Genomic DNA, 19,026 nt, shown 5'->3' with positions numbered 1-19,026 from the left:
TGGGCCTGGGCCGGGACCTGGGCCTGGACCTGGGCCTGTCTGTGTTTGTTAGTGGACCGCTATGCAAGTTTTTGTTATGCATACCAAAATGTTTTAATCTTCTTTCTTTACCAGTAAAATTTAATGTCGGATATTTTTTTAGTATTTAATATTTGTTAATTTATTGATCATTCCTTTTTATGATATATGACGTGGCTACTTTTCATATACGTTGACACAATAATTTGCTTTGCTTAGAAAAATTACTCTTTTTGTAAGTAAAAATATATAGGGAATTTATCAAAAATACTTTGTACAATTATTTACGATTTTATCGATTCCCGAAAAGATTTGCAAAAATACTATTTTACTTAAAAATATTTGCAAAAATATAATGTTGTATAATATATTGCATTTATTTTGAATTGTGCAACTGTCTTAGGTTGCATTTCAGATTAGAGTGTATGTTACATTTTCGGTTACAAATTATGTTGCATATATTATTACAAATTTGCACAACGTATTTTCACAAATATTTTTTTAAATTCAAGTTGCAGATGTGGTTAAAAAATGGTTCCAAAATTGCACAACTTATTTTTACAAATATTTTTAAAAAGTAATAGTATTTTTACAAAAAAATTATAAATTTTCCTTATTTATGAAAAAACCCCTGTTAACTTTTATTGTGCAGTGTGTTGATGAAAAATCATGTTCAACTTATACCCCCGTATAAAAGTTTATTTATAAAAAGCGATGTAATCAGTAATGTAACCTTGAACAAAAGAAAGACTAATTGGACATTAAGAGGAATCAGAAATTTATTAACAGTTGAATTAAAGTAATTAAATAAACAGTAGTACTAATTAACAATATTACAGCAGGCACAATTGCCCCCATTCCTTGGTGAGGTACCAGTACAAGTGGTCATTTTGCCATAAAACATGTAAATAAAACAGTGGGCTCCTCTAGCATGGGAAGAGAGAGTTATGTTCACATGAATAATTCTTATTGCATGTGCAACTAATTTGAGAGAAGAAAAACATTAAAGCAGCAGTAGCTGGAATCCATGTCGGGCCTTTCATTGCAGATAGAGAGGTTCCTTCATTTTATCCCTGCACGAGATCTTAATTGTTACATAACGCCACAATTTTGCTACTAGGAGAATCAATTTGCAAATCGTATCAGGTTGCAAACATTCTTAATCGCGGTATGATGGGACTGGCCTTATCAAGGGGTACGCGTTTTACTAGCTTTCAGATGTGGAATATTGATTTAACTGGCAATAGTAGGCTGAGAGTTACCTTGAATATATGATCAGCTGATCATAATTTGTTCACTGTGTGCAGAGCCATTGGCAGGATTAGAAATATTCTCTGGAGATTGTAGTAGTGATTTAGCAGATTTTGGTGTTGAGTCATCGTTCTCCATCTTCTTCAGGTTCTGTTGGTAATACACCTGCCTCAGTCTCTCGATTTCCCTTTTCAGTGCTTCTTGATGAGCTGCAACAGAACACCGTAATTTTCAATCATACTTCTTGTGATCCTAATAGACGGAATATGTAATGTGATAAAGTTAGGATACTTGGTTAATATCCAGGTGCAGGTACAAAACTCAAATTTTTGGTTTTCCTTTTATTAATTATCAATAAATGCATCCCATAGTATGTAATTCACAACAGGCAGCCAAGCACAGTAGGACCATAATGTGGAAGAGGGAGTTAATCAAGAAGCTAACAACTATCATTTTCGGGTTCAATTTGTACATCCCCCCCCCCACCCCCACCAAGAATTCATCTATACTTCGAATAGCGTTATGAATCGCAGTTATAGCAGGAAAACATGAAGATAGCATCAGCCTGACAGCTAAAGCCCATGTATGTAGGATGAAGTCCGATTATACAAGGCAAAGTGGAGTGTTCAAACAAATCATATAAGCATATAATTATCAGTTAACCAACAAAGTAGAACTAGAAGATACTAGGTTGGACTCCTATACAACAAAATGCTTCCATCTGTTAAATGGTAAATCCTTAAAAGTGTTATATGGTTTAAAGAATGATAGCCTGATAAAATTCTTTAAACTAAATCTTCATTTAAATTATTTTCCAAAAGAATGATTTTGCAGACTGTAGCAATTTAGACATTAAGTTACTAAAATTATATTGTGAATGGTGGAAGCACTAATACTGTTAAAATTTTGAGTTCTGAGCAGTTTAGTATAGTTACCATCTTTGAAGAGCTTATCCTGAGCGAGAGCTGCAAGTCTTTGTTTAAGAACACTATTGTCCACATTTAGAACCAGTCTTTGATGGTCGAGATATGCAACCCTTGGGGATAACACTGAGACCTCAGCCTATTCCAAGAAATTAATTCAGTGTAAATATATAGTCTTATTTAATAATTTGACATAAAAATATGTACCAACTATTGTTAAAAAAACAAATTACGAAGGCAGTGACAGTTTTTTCCTGGTCACATGATTGGATTCGTTTCTAAATTGTGTACGTACTTGTAATGAATTAACGCCAAGCTCTAGCTCGGATATGTAATGCAGTTTCTTCACCCGTGACCTCTGTGCAGATTGTCTGTTGGCCAATATTCTGGTGGTGGACACAAAAAGAAATGTAAATTAATTAGCGAAACACTATAGAATGCATGTTCTTAGGATTCTCAGTACAGTTAATTTGGTCGATGAATAATAAATACCAATAAGATGGAGTATACGCATAAGGAAAAGATAGATTAAGAAGAAGTACGGAGTTCTGGCTACATCAAAATTCAAAACACACATTGTATCAATCAGTGTTGAATAAGGGATACAACTTCTATCCTAGAATGTTTATGAACAAGAAAGACGGGCGTTACTGCATTAATTAAACTAAATGATTGAGTTGGCAATCAGTTAGTAAAGAGTTGCATGATTAACGAATGTGTACCTCTTAATTCTTTTTGGATCAAAGATTTTATCATTGTAATTGTCTGTACTTGCATTGCCAGTGGCTTCATGCTGACCGTCAGATGCACTCTCCATTTCCTCAGATTCAACTGGTGTCTTCTGCTGCTTCTTCATCTGCTGATCATAATTGAGCGGCACAAGATTATTATGTTTATCGTCATCCATGCTACTGTGATCAGAAGGTGACGATGGATTGGAGCAAGAGACTGTTGGAACGGCAGTTGTATCATCAATAAACATAGCCATGAACTGCTCTTCATCAAACCCATCGAACTCGGTCGCACTCCTCCTGGACCCTGGTGCAGAGGACCTTCTGGATTCCTTTTGTTCCATCTGCGCCATTGGAATTTGATCAAGAAATGCAATTGAGTCAGTGCTGACAGACCTCCGATGGGAACCGCGCTTTGTCAACGAGAAATCGAGGAACTCATCAGCCCATGAAGGGCCGCCATTGGAGGCGGCCAATCCCAAACTATCCATGGACGGCATTCTTTGGTGGTGGGAAGCATCATGCCAGTTCTGTGTCATGTTTGGGACTTTAGGAGGCAATTGTGCCATTAGTATTTCTTTGGTCACAACTCAATGCAATGTAGCTAAAGAGATTGTATAAGTAATTAAACAGTGTGCATATGTATATAGTATATTATATAGACATCAGAACATCATCATAATCTTAACTTGTGATAGATATATAGATAGATAGATGGATAGTGGGGTCACATGGGCAGATTGGGACAGCTATCAACAGCTGGTATATAAGAAGGTTGAATCTCAACTGTATTACTGGGAAAGTAGCATATGTGCACTAGTTAATTCCATTATATATAACAAGAGCAATCAGAGACCACGTGCTCAGACTTATTGGAATAGAATCCTTCCATCTTTTATCAGATTTATATACTAGATGTACATACATATTTTATTATCTTCCCTTTGAAGTTTTTCTTATCAAACCCATAATATTATAGAGATCTTTGTACACATACACATACAGAAAATTATTGAAGTCTGGAGAAAAATAGATATACATTAAATACAGAAAATTTTAGAGTTCTCTGTACACCCACATACATAGATATACACAAACACATTAACACAAGCAAATCTATTAGTGTTATATTACTAAAACCGAAACATTAAAAGTTTAGTGGGTCAGAGCTCGACTGTTTATGTCTATCATTACTAAAATGATAATAAAAATAAAAGAAATTTATGTTTGTGATGACTTTGGGATCAGAAATATAAACAAACATGAGGATGTCTGTAAAAATGTTTGAAAATAATAAGGGGAGAATTATTGGAGGTTGTACGGGAGCAGAAGAAACTATGAGAATTAGAGAACATGTCATGCCATGTGAAATATTGTACCGGATAAGTGTTTAGAACGCGCACTCTCTAAGCTTTCTTTTACTTTGTCTCCAAACCATTAGCCACATGTAGGGCATCTCCTCTATAACTTCATGTTTATTGGTCTGTACAAGTATCTTCCAATATATTATTTTGCTACTTTTACACGCACATTCTCCTCTCAGAACCTAGCTGTAATACTCAACTCAATGGAAATGAAATTATTAACAAGTTCAAAATCGTACAGCTAAGGTTTTTCTCAATTCCTGACATGCTTGATCAGTTTACATTGTTAGATTTAATAATAGTGGAGTTAAGCATTGAAAGTGCGTAATAATGAATAATCCTTGCAATTCTGGAAAGTGAATCTTCTGTTCTAGTGTGTGCTAACATGCAGAGTACTTCCATTGGTAATATATAATTAGGCAGTAATCACAAAGCAGTTTAATTTATCAGAAAGGGACTAACAAACTTAATCTTTATGCATTTGCCCCGAGAAATGTTCCTCAACTACAAGTCCCCAGGCCTGTGGCAAGACTGGGACTGGCAAACCCTGCAAAATTTCACCGGAAAAGGGAACATAAATCAACATGGTATCTAATTTCGCTGCAGAGTAATGTGGAGGAACTAGTGACATAGTACATGTACGATGACAATAAGTCAATAATGGAAGATACAGTTATCAACAAGAACAGAAGCTATTACTGAGCTACCAGTAAGTATCGAATTATGGTTAATCAAATAAGGTCCCTTTAGATCCATTTGACATTGATGTTTGGCCCATGTATTTGCAGCTGATATGATATAATGAGTGGAATATTCCAACATTTTTTCTCAAGTCACTGTTATTTTCCTGTTTGGAGGGCAAAACAGCATTACCATTGCCTACTCTTTTCGGACAAACTTCATTGAAAGTATATAGCAGTTGCAATAATTTACAAATGAAAAAATGACAACATAGACACACAAGAAAAATTAACTTTTTTTTTGTTTTAACCACCTTTTAAAGCACAGGTTTGACAAGTCTCTATTGACCTGTAATGAGGCCGTGCCCACCCGGTATGAATTGGATTTGGACTGGAGAAAGAGCTGTAAATGCAATAATAAAGTTTTCCGAAAGAACCAACTCCCTCCATGTCATTGTTAAATATTCCCAAAAACATTTTCACAGTCTATTTACCAGATCTAAAATCAATAATTGTATTATTCATAAACATAACATATAATATATTAACATGGAAGAGTGCATGATGCAAACTTCAAGTTTTGTTTGAAACCCACCTTTTACAAATTCAAATTTAAATAAATCTGCTTGATCTTTGGTCTGTGGAATTGTCATTTCAACCATAAAAGTCAAACTAGTATATTACGGGACAAGGGAGTGCATCTTGGTGATTATACATAGACCTCTATATAGAAAAAGGGATTAAATTCTATGAAATGTCCACAATTCAGCATAGGAGACCAATAGCAATAACTCACTTTGTTGTCTCTACATAACATTCAGCAACTAATATTCACCACTTCAAAACAATCACAAAATTAGAGTTATTATCACCAAAATATATTTGCAATCACATATACAGGTTTCAAATGATCAAGGTGCTGCCAGTTGTAACCAGAATACCTATAAACTTGCTAGAGATAAATTCTACATAGCTTTGGACCTTACATACCTTTAATCACAGGAAGCTTGTATGAATTCTCCGCACCAGCAACATAGATGATTTCACAACCAATCAAAAACAGAAAACGGGTTTCTGTAACGCCAGTTGTTTACTGAAATATCAACAGAAGCTCACAGCTGAAAAATACAAAATTCACTTATAAGAAGGTTTTATCACCACAGAAAGACATCATACATGACAAAATGGTAAATGTAACATGAGTTAAAAGTTAAACCAAACATTAATGGTAGGTAGCTACAAACAAGTGCCTCCTGAAGATGAAGGAGCCTTAAAGTTCCCGCCAGTAGCAGTGTGCCAAAGATAGATTTTTTGCTTATTACATGGAATAGGTTCCCCTTTTTCCTTTTCCTAAATTATAGAGAATTAGGATATAGACTAGTTCCACGATGCATCTTTAGAAGTTTTATAAGGCTACTAATAAATAGCTTTTATCATAGAGTACAACTAATTGGCTGTGGAGCACGAATTGGTGACAACCACTGATTTCTGATAATTTCATATGGTATCGAACATGGAAATATAACATGCCTTTGTATAAGAGAGTTAAGTTGTAGCATCACTAGAGATCTTCCCTCCCCTTTTACAGCTAAAAGAATCCGGTTCAACTTCATTTCTACATCTGATAGAAAGCTTCTGTCAAAGTGTCCCTATACGAGTTTATATTCTCTTTCGACAGAGTAATATTTCATCTACTAGAAGAGTAATTAGACATATTATATATAATGATGACCATCCCCATGACCACAGGCAGTATCATGTAGCTGATCTTAGCAGTGAACCATACAGCCATACTACCATTTCCAAGTTCATATAGGACAATGGTATGACTTGTGAATAATCATTGAATCAGTGATCAATGTCTATAACTCTAAACTTATAAGAAAACTTTACTAATACGATGAGATGTAAAGAACATGCAATTAAACCGTGTGCAACAGCTTTCAAAATATGAACTGGCTGAGGCATCCCAGAGTTGCAAATATGACTAAATGAAACTCAAAGTAAAATGTTAAAGAGAAATCTAAAGCAAACACCCATACTGATCTTTTTACTATAGTACTTTTTCACAAGTCACAACAGCGGTGAAGAAGAAGATGAGTAGCTGGAAATAAGACGAGCACAAAAAATTTATTTCAAGAAAAACATGAATATTCTGATAAAAGCTTTGTGCTTGTCTAGAAGATAAAGCAACTATTTTTCAGAAATTAGCATCAGCTTACATTAAGTTTATGATAAACTTTAAGAAGTTGCTAAAGAACACATGGCAGCATGTCACCACTGTTTGCAGTCAAATTGTGACCTCAACGGCTCAACCCTCCACGTAGTTGTTAAAGTTATGATTGTAGTCAAGTTTTCAAAGAGTCGTAGCAGAAGAAGTGAATGATTAGCTACTTGACACATGGGAAAAGACAAACTTATTAAATTCTGATCCAATCTCATTCCCAAAAAATAAGTGAGCAGTTTTTTAGATGCTAAGACTTTAACTCTGCAAATCTCTGGCGCACAGCATACGCAAGTTCCCAATCACCAGCATTAGCCAATCCTTCAACCACCTTCTGCCTTGCTCTAATATATGGTATAAATCCTCTGTTCGTCATTCCCATCACAACCTTTCCAGCTAAAACATATTCCCCGCAACCTAGACATCCCTCAAGCACCGACTCATAAATCTCGAATCCCACAAGAATATCCTCACTCTGCAGAAGCTCAATAATTTCAACGGCCCTCCATACGTCTTTTCTCGCCCGCATTGCTACGATTACTTTTACCACTATTTCCTGTCTCGGGGTCAACCCAAATTGGACCATTTCCTTCATCAACTCCACCACAACATTGATCCTTCGAATTCTGCACATTGCACCAATAACAGTACCATACGTATCTAAATCAGGAATGCACCCTGCTTTACACATTCCCCTCAAAACTAGAACTGCCTCGTTCGACTGATCAACTTTACAAAGAGATGAAATAAGATAGTTACACGTGCCACAGTCAGGACAATATCCAATCGACTCCATCTCCATTAACATTTTCGATACTGACTCACATTGTTGTCGCCTTTCCATCCATGCACTGGAAAGCAGAAGATGAGTTTGGGGAACAGGGACACAACCAGAACGAATCACACGTTGGACAATCGCAAGAGCAATCGGAAAAGGATCAGAACTCTGGAGAACATAAGTAAGAAGACACGAATAAGTAGCATAAGGGCGATAACGAGGTCTAATCGAAATAAAATCCTGCAACAATTCATCAATCACTTGCGTCCTACGAGCTACCGAAAAACCAGAAAGAAACGAAAACGGATTCGGGTTCTGACAAGACTCTTTTGAACCAATAAAAATATCAGGAATTTGTCTGTAGGTTCTTGACTCGACAGCTGCCCTAACGGATGCTTCAAGCGATAAACATTCAGAATTAACCGAACAAAATCTAACAAAAGAGTATCCTGAAGAATGGAATGAGACACAAAGCCTTTTGGGAATAACTAACTTAAACATTGTTAAGAGTATATAAAAATGAATAATAGCATAACAAGCTGTATATATAGTGAACAGAGTCTCTTTATAAATTCACAGAGTAAAATTGTCAAGCATGTAATGTGCAACTCTTAAATGGAGGGTTAGAGAATTGAGAGTCATTCTATAACGGTAACCACTAACGACCCTTTATTACAGCTAGGAATGATTTTACCCGGGAGAATATACAGTAAATTAAACAGTGTTTTGAAATTTTAATATATTTTTTTCTGGTTTATGATTTATTCCGTGAAATAGATACTTCTAAAATTCATAATAGTTGGGTTGGGGTTGGGGTGATGACCATGGGCTTGGCCTAAATAATTTTGAGCCCGCTTTTAAAATTCACCGATTTTATTACCTAATTAATCGTTATAAGATATTTCGTGGATTAGATTTTATCAATCGATTAATTACTGTATTTTTTCTTAAATTAATATATTTAGTTTAATAAATTAAATATTTTTATATTTTATTAAACACATTCGATTAATATTCTGATTAATTATTCATGTTAATCAACGACTATTCAATTAATCGCTATAAGATAACTTTATCGATTTATTCCGATTCCAAACACTAATCCATATTTATAAAGAAAGAATGTCCAAAATACACCACTTTCCAGTTTCAACTGTCCAAAATACCCACCGACGGGAAAAATGCCCAAAATACCGACGCAATACGCATTATCATCTTGCGTATTCTAATTTTTAAAATTTTTACAAAGAGTACGCATGTCTGACATGCGTAATCAGACATGCGTACTCTTTGTAAAAATTTTGAAAATTAGAATACGCAAGATGATAATGTGTATTTCGTCGGTATTTTGGACAAATCTCCCCAAATGATGGGTATTTTGGACAAATCTCCCATGTCAAGTTCTTTTAGAAAATTATTATTTTGTCATTTTTTTAACAAAACTCTCTAATGTTGTTGACTTGTTGACCAATATTTGAAAAAGATAAATAAAATATCTAATTAGTAAAAAGATAATAAACCATTCAACTAAGCTTTTCACTCATTTACTTGAACAGTGGACGTATTAATAACAGGAATTGTAATATTTCATTTGGACGAGTATATAAATTGAATAAATACAATATTTGATTTATTATATGCATCTATGAATCAAATAATAAATAAAATCCAGATTTTCCTAATATCTACTATGGCCTTGATGGGCACTAGTGTAATAGAAATCATAAAGTGAAGCAGCAATGAAGTCATGAGTTGCCATTCCATTCCAGTTCCTTTGCATCAATTGCACCATATTGACCTGTCCATTGTTCATAATCATTAATACTAACAAATTGCATACTAATCATAAACCATACGTTTGGATCATGAGATTTCAACCCCGTCACATTAACCCAGTTGAAATCTCATGATCCAAATAAGTACGTACTTGGTATATGCAAATTCTAAATTCATGCAAAGGATATGTAATTTATATATACCTGGTAACGGGTAGGAGTGTTGATTAATACTACTACCATTCATCCCTGGCTGATGAGGCATAATTACACAACTATTATCACTCTCTTCACTTAATTTATTGTTGGGTACACATGAATAATAATTGTAGCTGGGATATATTAATCCTGCAGATGCCATATTCCCTTTATTATTCATATTGTTGTACTTATTAGCATCATAATTAATCATTCCTCCAGTATTACTGATCACAGTCTCATTCAGTCCATTAATCAACCCGCCTGATGCTGTTAATGATGATTTATAAGCCTGATATTCATTTTTATACCAGTTCAGCTCTTCTAAAACTCTTCTGTACTCTCCAAATGGGCCTAATATTGGGTCTCTTTGTCTGCTAAACGCTTCCCAGACCAGTGAATCTGCAGCTCTTTTTCGATCTTCAAAATTTAAACGTTTCAGAATCTTTGTAACGTTACTAACACCGAAAACCCTGTGCACTGCCTGAAATTCTCGGTTCTTATCTACAGGGAAGAACGGTGCTAATGTGCACTTTTCTGTGCATTTCTTCCTTTGGTGCCTGCATGATGCGCATGCTCCTGCACCGTTAGCTCCTCCTCCGTTCCTCTGCATTGTTAACCTTAAATAAAACCTATACAAAAAAAAGAACAGAGTTCAAGTTTTTAATCATAATATTAGTAAATAAATGTTATTTGCATAACGTCCATATTTGAACATTTTAGCGTGAGAACAACATGTTCAGTACTTAATTTACCTAACATAATCCGCAAATTGTTAAATATAAACTAGATGTAAATGTACATAAACTACCTTTAGTATATACCAGATCAAAGTAAAAAGGAGGAAGATGTTGAAGAAGAACATACATTATATTTATAGCTAATGATATTGATTTACAGTAAACATGTATATTAGGCATAACAAAATTATAGGATAGTAAAGAGGAGTAGAAGATTAATGAATAAAGTGCTGAACAGAGAGGTAGTGCATGAAAAGATGGTCACCACACCAAGGGAGATTTTTTCTCTTTATTTTTTTTAAAAAAAAAAATGATTGAAGAAATGTGATTAGGATATAATTAGGTTAATTGTTCATCTTTGTCAAATAATATTTAGGTTGCTCACAAAAAGAAATTAAAAGACAAGATCCTTGTAATTAAAAAAAAAGTAATGATCATTTTTATGACCAAATTAAGCAAGATATGTATTATGAAGATATTGCTTTGTTTCTTAATCTGCATCATTGTAAAGAATGTCCCTTGTTGTACACTTAACCAACTAACTACACCATCACCAAACATCCCCACCTTTGATGCTTGATAGATTCTATATCTCTATGTAGTTTGTCCTTCTCCTTAAAGAAACAGATAGCCTTTGACAATCATTCTAAAGGCAATAAAAAGAACAACTAGGCCCACATTTCAATTTAAAGTAGTGGGTAATTTGTTGCATGCTTTGGTTAATATAATACCTTCCATCCCCCCCTCCATGTCTATTCAAATTTCAAACTTTGGAATTACTTCTTGGTTCCTAAAGTAGATCACAGACACATTTTTCAGTTTTAGTCCAGAGGAAACTGTTTATGCATTTGGGAAGTAAAGTTTCGGTTTTCGTCTATTTGATCCTCATTGCAAGAGATTGAAATTAGAAAGCAGGCATTTAAGGATGAACACTACCAGATTCATCAAGTGTGTCACCGTAGGCGATGGAGCTGTTGGGAAAACTTGCATGCTGATATCTTATACCAGCAACACCTTTCCAACTGTAGGAACAGACCAATTTTATAGTCTTGTAGTCTTACAGATAAAATTATGATCATAGTCTCTGCTTATTAGTACTACTGATCTGTTACCTTTCTTAAGTTTAATTTTCTTTCATTATTCGATCTGACAGGATTACGTGCCTACAGTCTTCGACAACTTTAGTGCTAATGTGGTGGTGGATGGTAACACTGTTAATCTTGGACTTTGGGATACTGCAGGTAACACAAATGTGATTAGCACAATTTATTCTCTGTCAACATTGTTACAGCTAGTTTCCATAGTGTTCCAATGGACTTTCCAAAGATTGAGAATCAAGAATCATGTCCCCTTTTTGATCTTAGTTCTTTAAATTTCCGTGTTCACATTTTAGGGCAGGAGGACTATAACAGGCTAAGGCCTCTCAGTTACAGAGGTGCCGATGTGTTCATTTTAGCCTTCTCCCTCATTAGTAAAGCCAGCTATGAGAACATCGCGAAGAAGGTTAGAAATTCAGAAGTATTTAAGTCTGCAGATCAACTCTGTTCTCTTTTTTCCCCGAATATTTAATTTTAAATTGTCTCACAAGTGGTTACTGATCATAGTGGATTCCTGAGCTGAGGCATTATGCTCCAACTGTGCCAATCATCTTAGTGGGAACTAAAGTAGGTAAGTAAATACATTATCACCTGCATTAACCATCTAATAGTGTTAATTAACCAAAGTGTTTCAGAAATTTATGACTACTAATAGACTAGTGTATGATGCTTTTGAACATTTTTTGCAGATTTACGCGAGGACAGACAGTTTCTCAGTGATCATCCCAATGCAACTCCGATCACACCTGCTCAGGTAAGTTACAGTACTAATGCAACTCATTTTTGTCAAAATGCTGAAACTAATGATAGAGAAATTTGAGCAGGGAGAGGAACTCAAGAAATTGATTGGTGCAGCTGTTTACATAGAATGCAGTTCCAAGACTCAACAGGTTAAAACCATACCTGTATATTCTTTTTCCAGCAAAATTTGGCTTGTAAATGCAAGATCGAAAGATGCTGATAATGTTTTTCGAATTTTTATCACATGATAATGGTCGATTGCAGAATTATAAGTACTCGCACAAACACATGATATCCAGTAGCCTGGAGCTTTTCAGATAACCTGCTTAATTTCATTTTCTGCAGAATGTGAAGGCAGTGTTTGATGCTGCCATAAAGGTTGTTCTGATGCCACCAAAGCAGAAGAAAAAGAGGAGGAAGACAAGGCCATGTATATATCTATAAACCAGATTCATTTCTCATTTTCTACCTTAGAAAATGGTGCAATCATCTACTAATTAGTCTACACTTTACATGTTTAAGTTTAATTTTTGTTTATCGTGGACTATATTTTTATGTCTTCCCTTACAAAAGAAGATCCATGCAATCTCTTAAGGTGGTCACTTGTGTTTGTGTACACGTAACATAATTCTAGCCTTTGGCCTTTGCCCTCTTTCATAAGTGCGAATTGTGAATCTTAAGTTTATCAGAGTAATAAACTTAATTTTTAATATAAACTCAATAAACTCTTTGTGAAAGATGGGTTGAATTTTGAAAGACATCAGATAACTACATTAAATTATAGTGTGATTAATAGGGTTGTATATGAGCCGAAATTTCGATTATTCATATTTTAACTTGTTAAAAGTTTGTCGAATTCGAATTTAAATCCAATCAAATAAAATTTTTGTGTACCGACTTGCTAACAAAAAATGTGTTGGTGAAACAAATAACTCATGAACATATTTCGTAAGTTAGAAACGGAAAACTCATAAATATTGTTCATGAATTTCTCTACACGAACAAACCAGTTCACGAATTCGTACAAGATTTATATGTGAAAAATGTCTCATTTGTATCAATTTATGTATGGTTGGTCGTATATTAAATTATCTATAATATACTATACTATTATAAACAAAACATAGGATAATTTGGTTGGTTGTTTAACACTTTTCAAAAAAGATTATTAACACTTTCCAAAAAAATTAAAATATGCATATAATTAATTTAGAAACACGTTAATTTCGTTTAATTAAAGGTAAACTTACATATCCTACATAACTACCAACACTTGCACACTCCCATCATAGCCAAAACTCTACTAATAAGTTTTTGCAAAAACCCTCCATATATTTCGCATGTTATTAATTAATGTTATTAATTAATATATAATAATTCAAATAAATTACTATTATCAACCTCTTCAGTCTTTACTATATTTCTTATATTTATTTTGTCGGAGACATGTCTACATAGTTGTTATTCATAAAGAAAAAAATGAATACACTTATTAAGTGGAGATATATAGAAAAAAATGAATACACTTATTAAGTGGAGATATATAAACGAATTGTACATCTATACGAATTAAAGGGAAAATGAAAAAAAAAATCAAATTTAGTAAACTCAACTGTTGAGAATATATATGCCTTCTATAAAACTATAACAACTATAAAAATTGTTAAATGGAGTTTTTAGCAGGAAGAAACTAAAGCTTTTAAGAAAATAAAAAGTTTTGTTATTAACTTTTTTAATCTCTCAAGATAGAATAAAAAAAATTAATTTTCAATCAAAAATAACACAAAAGGCCATTATAGTTGAAAGATAAATAAATTGAAATAAAAAAAAATTAAATATATAAAAAAGTAAATCATTTAACACTTGACTAGGTAGCCCGTGCATGACACGGGGTATAGGCTAGTATTGTGTATATAAGTTTTAGTAAAATTATAGATTTAGAGTAATTGATACTTTATAACCCCTTTTTTGGGCATTTTTTTAATTCGGATTTATATTATGTTTTCTTGCAAGTTGCAAGTTGCACCTTTGCAAGTTGCACCTCTTTTAATCCTCTTTGAATTTCGCTTCGTTTTGTACTCCCGGAACAAAATTCTGTTGAAATTGTTAGTTTCACCAGGGGTAAAATCGGAAAAAAATATTCAAGTTTAAATACACCTTATAATTTCAAATTTCAAAGATTAAAAACCGATTTTAAAGATGTTATTGAGCTAAAATCGCAAGTTTGAGTACCCAAATCGAAGTTTCAATCAAGTCCTAACAGATTATAGCCTTAAAATCACTAAAAGAGGTAAAAAATAAAAATTAAACTCGATTGTAGGGTTCTTACTTCGAATTGGGGGTTTGATTTCCGGGTATTTTTCATGAAATTTGATATTACATATAGCTTTTGCTTGTTATTTGCAATCGATTCATGTATTTATTTGTAGGTTTGGACGGAGAAATCGGAGGATCCGGCGATTTGTTTTTGAATACCAGAAATTTCTGATTTTACCCCTAATATAAAAGTTAAAAACGGTCCAGGGGGTACAAAACAAAACAAAAATTCAAAGTTAAATGTGCAACTTGTAAGAAAACAAAATATAGAACCGAATCGAAAAAACGCCCAAGGAATTGGGTTATAAAGTGTCAATTACTCTAGATTTTATTATCGTAAAATCTAAACCATAATACATATTTTGATAATAGTTTCATTTTAGAAAAAGTAAAATGCAATATGTATTCATGTATTATATTGTTAGGCCTCAATGATACTATAGAAGTGGGTTGAATATAGTATCTACAATCAATTCGATTATAAACACAAGTATGTAACAGAAAATAAGTTTATTCAATATATCAAACTCTGTTACAGTATGTTTAATCTACTCTCTCAGTGATGTATTATATCACTAAGAGCTGCTAGGGTTACAATGAATAATATTCTCTTAAATGATAACACATATAGTATATAGTGTAAACCCTAATCTGTGTTTATATACTACACAGTTACAAGATATCTCCTAATTGATATGATATGTTTTGTTTCCTAAAATACATCAATCAGAGATTATCTACTGTAGTCATTTAGATGTACAACTCTCTAAGCATATCTTCTTTTGTTTAATCCAGACCCTCTCCTATAAATCAGCCGCTTTTCATCCCTGAAGTGTATCCGCACTTAAGTTCTGATATAAGTCCTGATGGCTTAAGTTCTGATAACTTCCAGTCTTCAGTAAGTTCTGATTTCCAGTTAAGTTCTGATAGTAAGTTCTGAAACTAAACAAATCAGATTAGACATGACATCACAAATATATCTAACAATCTCTCCCAACTTGTAAATTATAAAATATACAAGTTTATAGATTTGATGATGTCAAAAACATTTAAGTACAAATGCAATGAGAGTTTATATGTACAACTAAATACAATTTACAGTCCATGCAGCTTTTACCAAAATCACTGAATCAGCCTGAATCCATAATGATTCCTTACAAATTCTGATACCAGCTTGGTCACCGTATTTCTTTTAACATTCAAGTAACTGAGCTTTGACTTGTTGCAGTTCTTCATCTTCATTGTCACCAATCTGATATATGGCAGCTCTGAGTGCAGAAATTGGATTTCTTTCAAGTCCATATCCCAGTTTGATTATCCTCGGATGTGTAGAATCTTCATTATAGCATAAGCATCTTCCTTTCAGAATTACTTCTACCATAGCAGAATTCTTCCTCATAGGAATTTCTCTTCCATCATCATCAGTCATCATTGGAGTATACTCTGTCATTCTTGTACCAAAAATTATGAGTAAATCTCTTATTATCTTCGGAATATATTCTGACCATTTCCTGGTAACATCAGAATTTACCTCCAGTAGATAATGAATATATTGGAGCTCTTTGACAGATTTCTTCAGCACATCAGAGTCAGATAATCTATAAGTTTTGCCATCATTCAGAAATAAGACCAATCTCTCTTTTTCTTCATAACCGTCATGAGTATCCATCACTACTTGAATAGAAAGCACTTTGTCAAGGTGCTTCTGTGTGATCTCTTCATATGGATTGTCAGTCAATGTGAATGGATCTCTAATATCAATTTTTATCCCAGTCTGGAATTTCTCTCTGTCAGAACCTAATCCAGAAGTGTCTCTAGCTTGCTTGGCTTTTACCCCAAATGCTACAAGTTGATTCAACATCTGATTTGTCTTAGGCTGAACTGGAATAGACTTGTTTCATAGTAGCTTCTTTTTATCTTCTAATGTTAAGCTGTCTATGTCAACTTGAGCAGTGTCAGAGGTTGATGTTTTGATGAATCGGTCAGGATTTGTAGTTTCATCTGTAGCTTGCTGTTCTGAAATATCTTCAGGATTTATTAAGTTCTCAACTTCTTCACTCTGAACAACTTGAGCTATGTCAGAGGTTGTCTTAGATTCTTCTGTCATCCTCTTTCTCTTCAGAGTTTCAACTGTTTCATCTTCAGCAACAGCATCATCAAAGACTTGAACCATCTTGCACACAAGATCCATCAGAATTTGAGGAATCTTCATCTTCTGTTTCTTGACTGTCTCCCCAACTTTTCCTTTTCCCTTGTCTTTGGGATCAGTAGTAGTTTGAGATCTAGTCCTTGATCTAGAAATCTCTGTGGCAGATATTTCTCTTATCACAATCCCTTTTTCTTTTGGCCTTGGTGGCTTTTTAGCATCAGAAGCTTTTGACTTGTGTTTGCTCTTCTCAGCAGCAAATTTAGCTTCTTTTTCTCTTAATTCCTCTAAATCCACTCCTGGATTATCCTTAAGGAATAGTCTCTTGGCCAATTCTTCATCAACAGATTGAATTTTGGGATCTTTGTAGAAGAATGTTGCTTTCTTTCCTTTGAATTTCAAAGTCTGCAAAAACTTCTGTGACTCTTGGCTTCCAGCTTGGACTATCACATCAGAAGTAGTTGTCAGAACTTGATCATCAGTATTTGAAGTATCAGCATTTGTGATCAACAAAGGAACATCCTGATTTGTTGGCTTCTTTCCTTCCTTATTCCTCCCTTGCATAGCAGATTTATCAGAGTTCTTGCTACCATACATTCTCTGATGAGAACTTGTCTGTTGAGTGGGAATTCAGCTCAGCTGCTTCCCTTGACTTTGACCTCTACTCTTTTCAGAGTTTCCCTGGTCATCTCCATGATCATCATTTTTCTTCAGTGTTTGGCTTGGTGAGCATTTGGACTTAACTACCTTCTCCCCCTTTTTGGCATCATCTGTCAGGAGTAGAGAAAGAAGGAGTTCCACTGAAGATTGGATCTCATTTAACTGAGTCTGTTGTTTGGGACAAACTTAGCTCCATTAAAAATAACATCCTTTGGTGCCATTTCTGTTAAAAAATCAAGTGAAAATTTTGTGTTTGCAAAGTGTTTGATAAAATGCCTGTAAGAGAACGTCAGAAAATAAGAGAGTAAGAAAATAAGAGAGAGAGAGAGAGAGAGAGAGAGAGAAAGAGAGAGAGAATAGAGTAAAAGAGTGGGTAAAAGATTGAATAATCTTTTATCTCTGATATTTATACTCTGCACATGGTAACGTCTCTTTTGGATTAGAACCGGCAGTTTTTACACTTGGCAGCGTGTAATCAGTCAAAACATAAATAGTGGGCACGATAAACATGCTGTAATTATTGCACACATGCACATACCAAAACCAACACGCAGCCCACTAACAAATGATTATGACTGTTTTTATCTCACCTAATTATTTTTCTATGAAATATAATTGTTACAATAAATACTAAAAATAAGTCAAGTAAATAAATAATGCCACGTAAGCATCACAATTTGCATCAGAAGTTGACTATTATCAGAATTTAACGGTCATCGGAACATGGCTTCTGTACTCAAAAGGTGAATGATTGTTTCTGTGTTTCTTCACATAAATACTGACTGGTTTGTGGTTTCTTCAGAGTGTAGTCATCAGAACATAATCAGAACTTGTCCTCAGAAATTATGCAAATGATACTTAACCGTTTATCAGAAACAACTTAATCACCACAGTAATTTTCATCATTCATATGGAGTGAGAGTGTATGTATTTGCAAATGATCAGATAAAGATTAAAGTCTGATAAACTTCAGTATATCTTAAAAATAAGGCATAACTAAGAAAAATGCTTAAAATCAATCTTTAATTGTGAATTCTACTGTAGAATAAAGTTATGCAAGAATCCACCTCAACTGTTTGTGCTTATTTTATACATCTTTTGAAATTCTTTTATCAAGGGCTTCTCACTGTAAATGAGTTACAACTGCCATCAGAATTAATGTTGTTATCAGAATATTTCTCCAGTAATTAGAGAATATGAAAAGTCACCAAGAAAAATTAATTTGCTTTTCTAATGCATATTACTTAATACCAGCAATGCACTTGGATCTTCACTTTCACACATTTACTCTAGATCTCAAAGGAGTACCTGATTTCAATTTTTCTTTTCTTTTATTTTCTTCAGATAAGTAAGGCTTATCAAGCATGTAGTTCATCCTTAAGAT

The 19,026-nt window shown here is 33.9% G+C and overlaps 4 protein-coding genes across 6 annotated transcripts; 1 reads left to right on the top strand and 3 right to left on the bottom strand.

Annotated features, from left to right (window-relative positions):
- Nucleotides 1–786: 786 nt before the first annotated feature.
- On the bottom strand, nt 787–6,004 carry LOC141711580 (basic leucine zipper 34-like). 2 transcript variants are annotated; one of them, XM_074514124.1, is made up of 7 exons: nt 5,958–6,004; nt 4,750–4,834; nt 2,915–3,453; nt 2,488–2,578; nt 2,205–2,331; nt 1,281–1,478; nt 787–1,091 (listed from the first exon to the last, which is right to left on the bottom strand). In XM_074514124.1, exons 3-6 carry the CDS (start codon nt 3,421–3,423, stop codon nt 1,294–1,296), a joined length of 912 nt encoding a protein of 303 aa, XP_074370225.1. In that variant the 5' UTR covers nt 3,424–3,453; nt 4,750–4,834; nt 5,958–6,004; the 3' UTR covers nt 787–1,091; nt 1,281–1,293. The 2 variants fall into 2 exon arrangements, with proteins under 2 accessions (XP_074370225.1, XP_074370224.1); XM_074514123.1 differs by lacking the exons at nt 4,750–4,834; nt 5,958–6,004 and having other exon boundaries at nt 2,915–4,251.
- A 1,437-nt stretch (nt 6,005–7,441) lies between these two features.
- On the bottom strand, nt 7,442–8,777 carry LOC141711579 (pentatricopeptide repeat-containing protein At1g06270). The gene has a single exon (XM_074514122.1). The coding sequence runs from the start codon at nt 8,468–8,470 to the stop codon at nt 7,442–7,444; it is 1,029 nt and encodes a 342-aa protein (XP_074370223.1). The 5' UTR covers nt 8,471–8,777.
- Nucleotides 8,778–9,524: 747 nt separating this feature from the next.
- Nucleotides 9,525–10,838, bottom strand: LOC141710562 (LOB domain-containing protein 36-like). Of its 2 annotated transcripts, none has more exons than XM_074513126.1 (3): nt 10,754–10,838; nt 9,949–10,574; nt 9,525–9,767 (listed from the first exon to the last, which is right to left on the bottom strand). In XM_074513126.1, exons 2-3 carry the CDS (start codon nt 10,553–10,555, stop codon nt 9,715–9,717), a joined length of 660 nt encoding a protein of 219 aa, XP_074369227.1. In that variant the 5' UTR covers nt 10,556–10,574; nt 10,754–10,838; the 3' UTR covers nt 9,525–9,714. The 2 variants fall into 2 exon arrangements, with proteins under 2 accessions (XP_074369227.1, XP_074369228.1); XM_074513127.1 differs by having other exon boundaries at nt 10,698–10,759.
- Nucleotides 10,839–11,192: 354 nt separating this feature from the next.
- On the top strand, nt 11,193–13,180 carry LOC141710561 (rac-like GTP-binding protein RAC2). Its single transcript, XM_074513125.1, has 7 exons — nt 11,193–11,706; nt 11,836–11,923; nt 12,076–12,185; nt 12,287–12,350; nt 12,469–12,533; nt 12,604–12,669; nt 12,866–13,180. Exons 1-7 carry the CDS (start codon nt 11,608–11,610, stop codon nt 12,962–12,964), a joined length of 591 nt encoding a protein of 196 aa, XP_074369226.1. The 5' UTR covers nt 11,193–11,607; the 3' UTR covers nt 12,965–13,180.
- The last annotated feature ends 5,846 nt before the right edge of the window (nt 13,181–19,026 follow it).

Source organism: Apium graveolens, chromosome 3 (assembly GCF_009905375.1).
Source record: "Apium graveolens cultivar Ventura chromosome 3, ASM990537v1, whole genome shotgun sequence".
NCBI classification, from domain to species: Eukaryota; Viridiplantae; Streptophyta; class Magnoliopsida; order Apiales; family Apiaceae; genus Apium; species Apium graveolens.
This window is presented reverse-complemented; position numbering and strand designations above follow the sequence as displayed.

Excerpts from the sequence above, each read along its gene's own strand:
- LOC141710562 (XM_074513126.1), bottom strand. The coding sequence starts at position 10,555 with ATGCAGAGGAACGGAGGAGGAGCTAACGGTGCAGGAGCATGCGCATCA. Across the intron at positions 9,768-9,948 it reads ACACTCCTACCCGTTACCAG|GTCAATATGGTGCAATTGAT; the intron begins GTATATATAAAT and ends AACAATGGACAG.
- LOC141711579 (XM_074514122.1), bottom strand. The coding sequence starts at position 8,470 with ATGTTTAAGTTAGTTATTCCCAAAAGGCTTTGTGTCTCATTCCATTCT.
- LOC141711580 (XM_074514123.1), bottom strand. The coding sequence starts at position 3,492 with ATGGCACAATTGCCTCCTAAAGTCCCAAACATGACACAGAACTGGCAT. Across the intron at positions 2,579-2,914 it reads GATCCAAAAAGAATTAAGAG|AATATTGGCCAACAGACAAT; the intron begins GTACACATTCGT and ends GTCCACCACCAG. Across the intron at positions 1,479-2,204 it reads GGATAAGCTCTTCAAAGATG|CTCATCAAGAAGCACTGAAA; the intron begins GTAACTATACTA and ends GTTCTGTTGCAG.
- LOC141710561 (XM_074513125.1), top strand. The coding sequence starts at position 11,608 with ATGAACACTACCAGATTCATCAAGTGTGTCACCGTAGGCGATGGAGCT. Across the intron at positions 11,707-11,835 it reads CCAGCAACACCTTTCCAACT|GATTACGTGCCTACAGTCTT; the intron begins GTAGGAACAGAC and ends TCGATCTGACAG. Across the intron at positions 12,186-12,286 it reads ATGAGAACATCGCGAAGAAG|TGGATTCCTGAGCTGAGGCA; the intron begins GTTAGAAATTCA and ends TACTGATCATAG.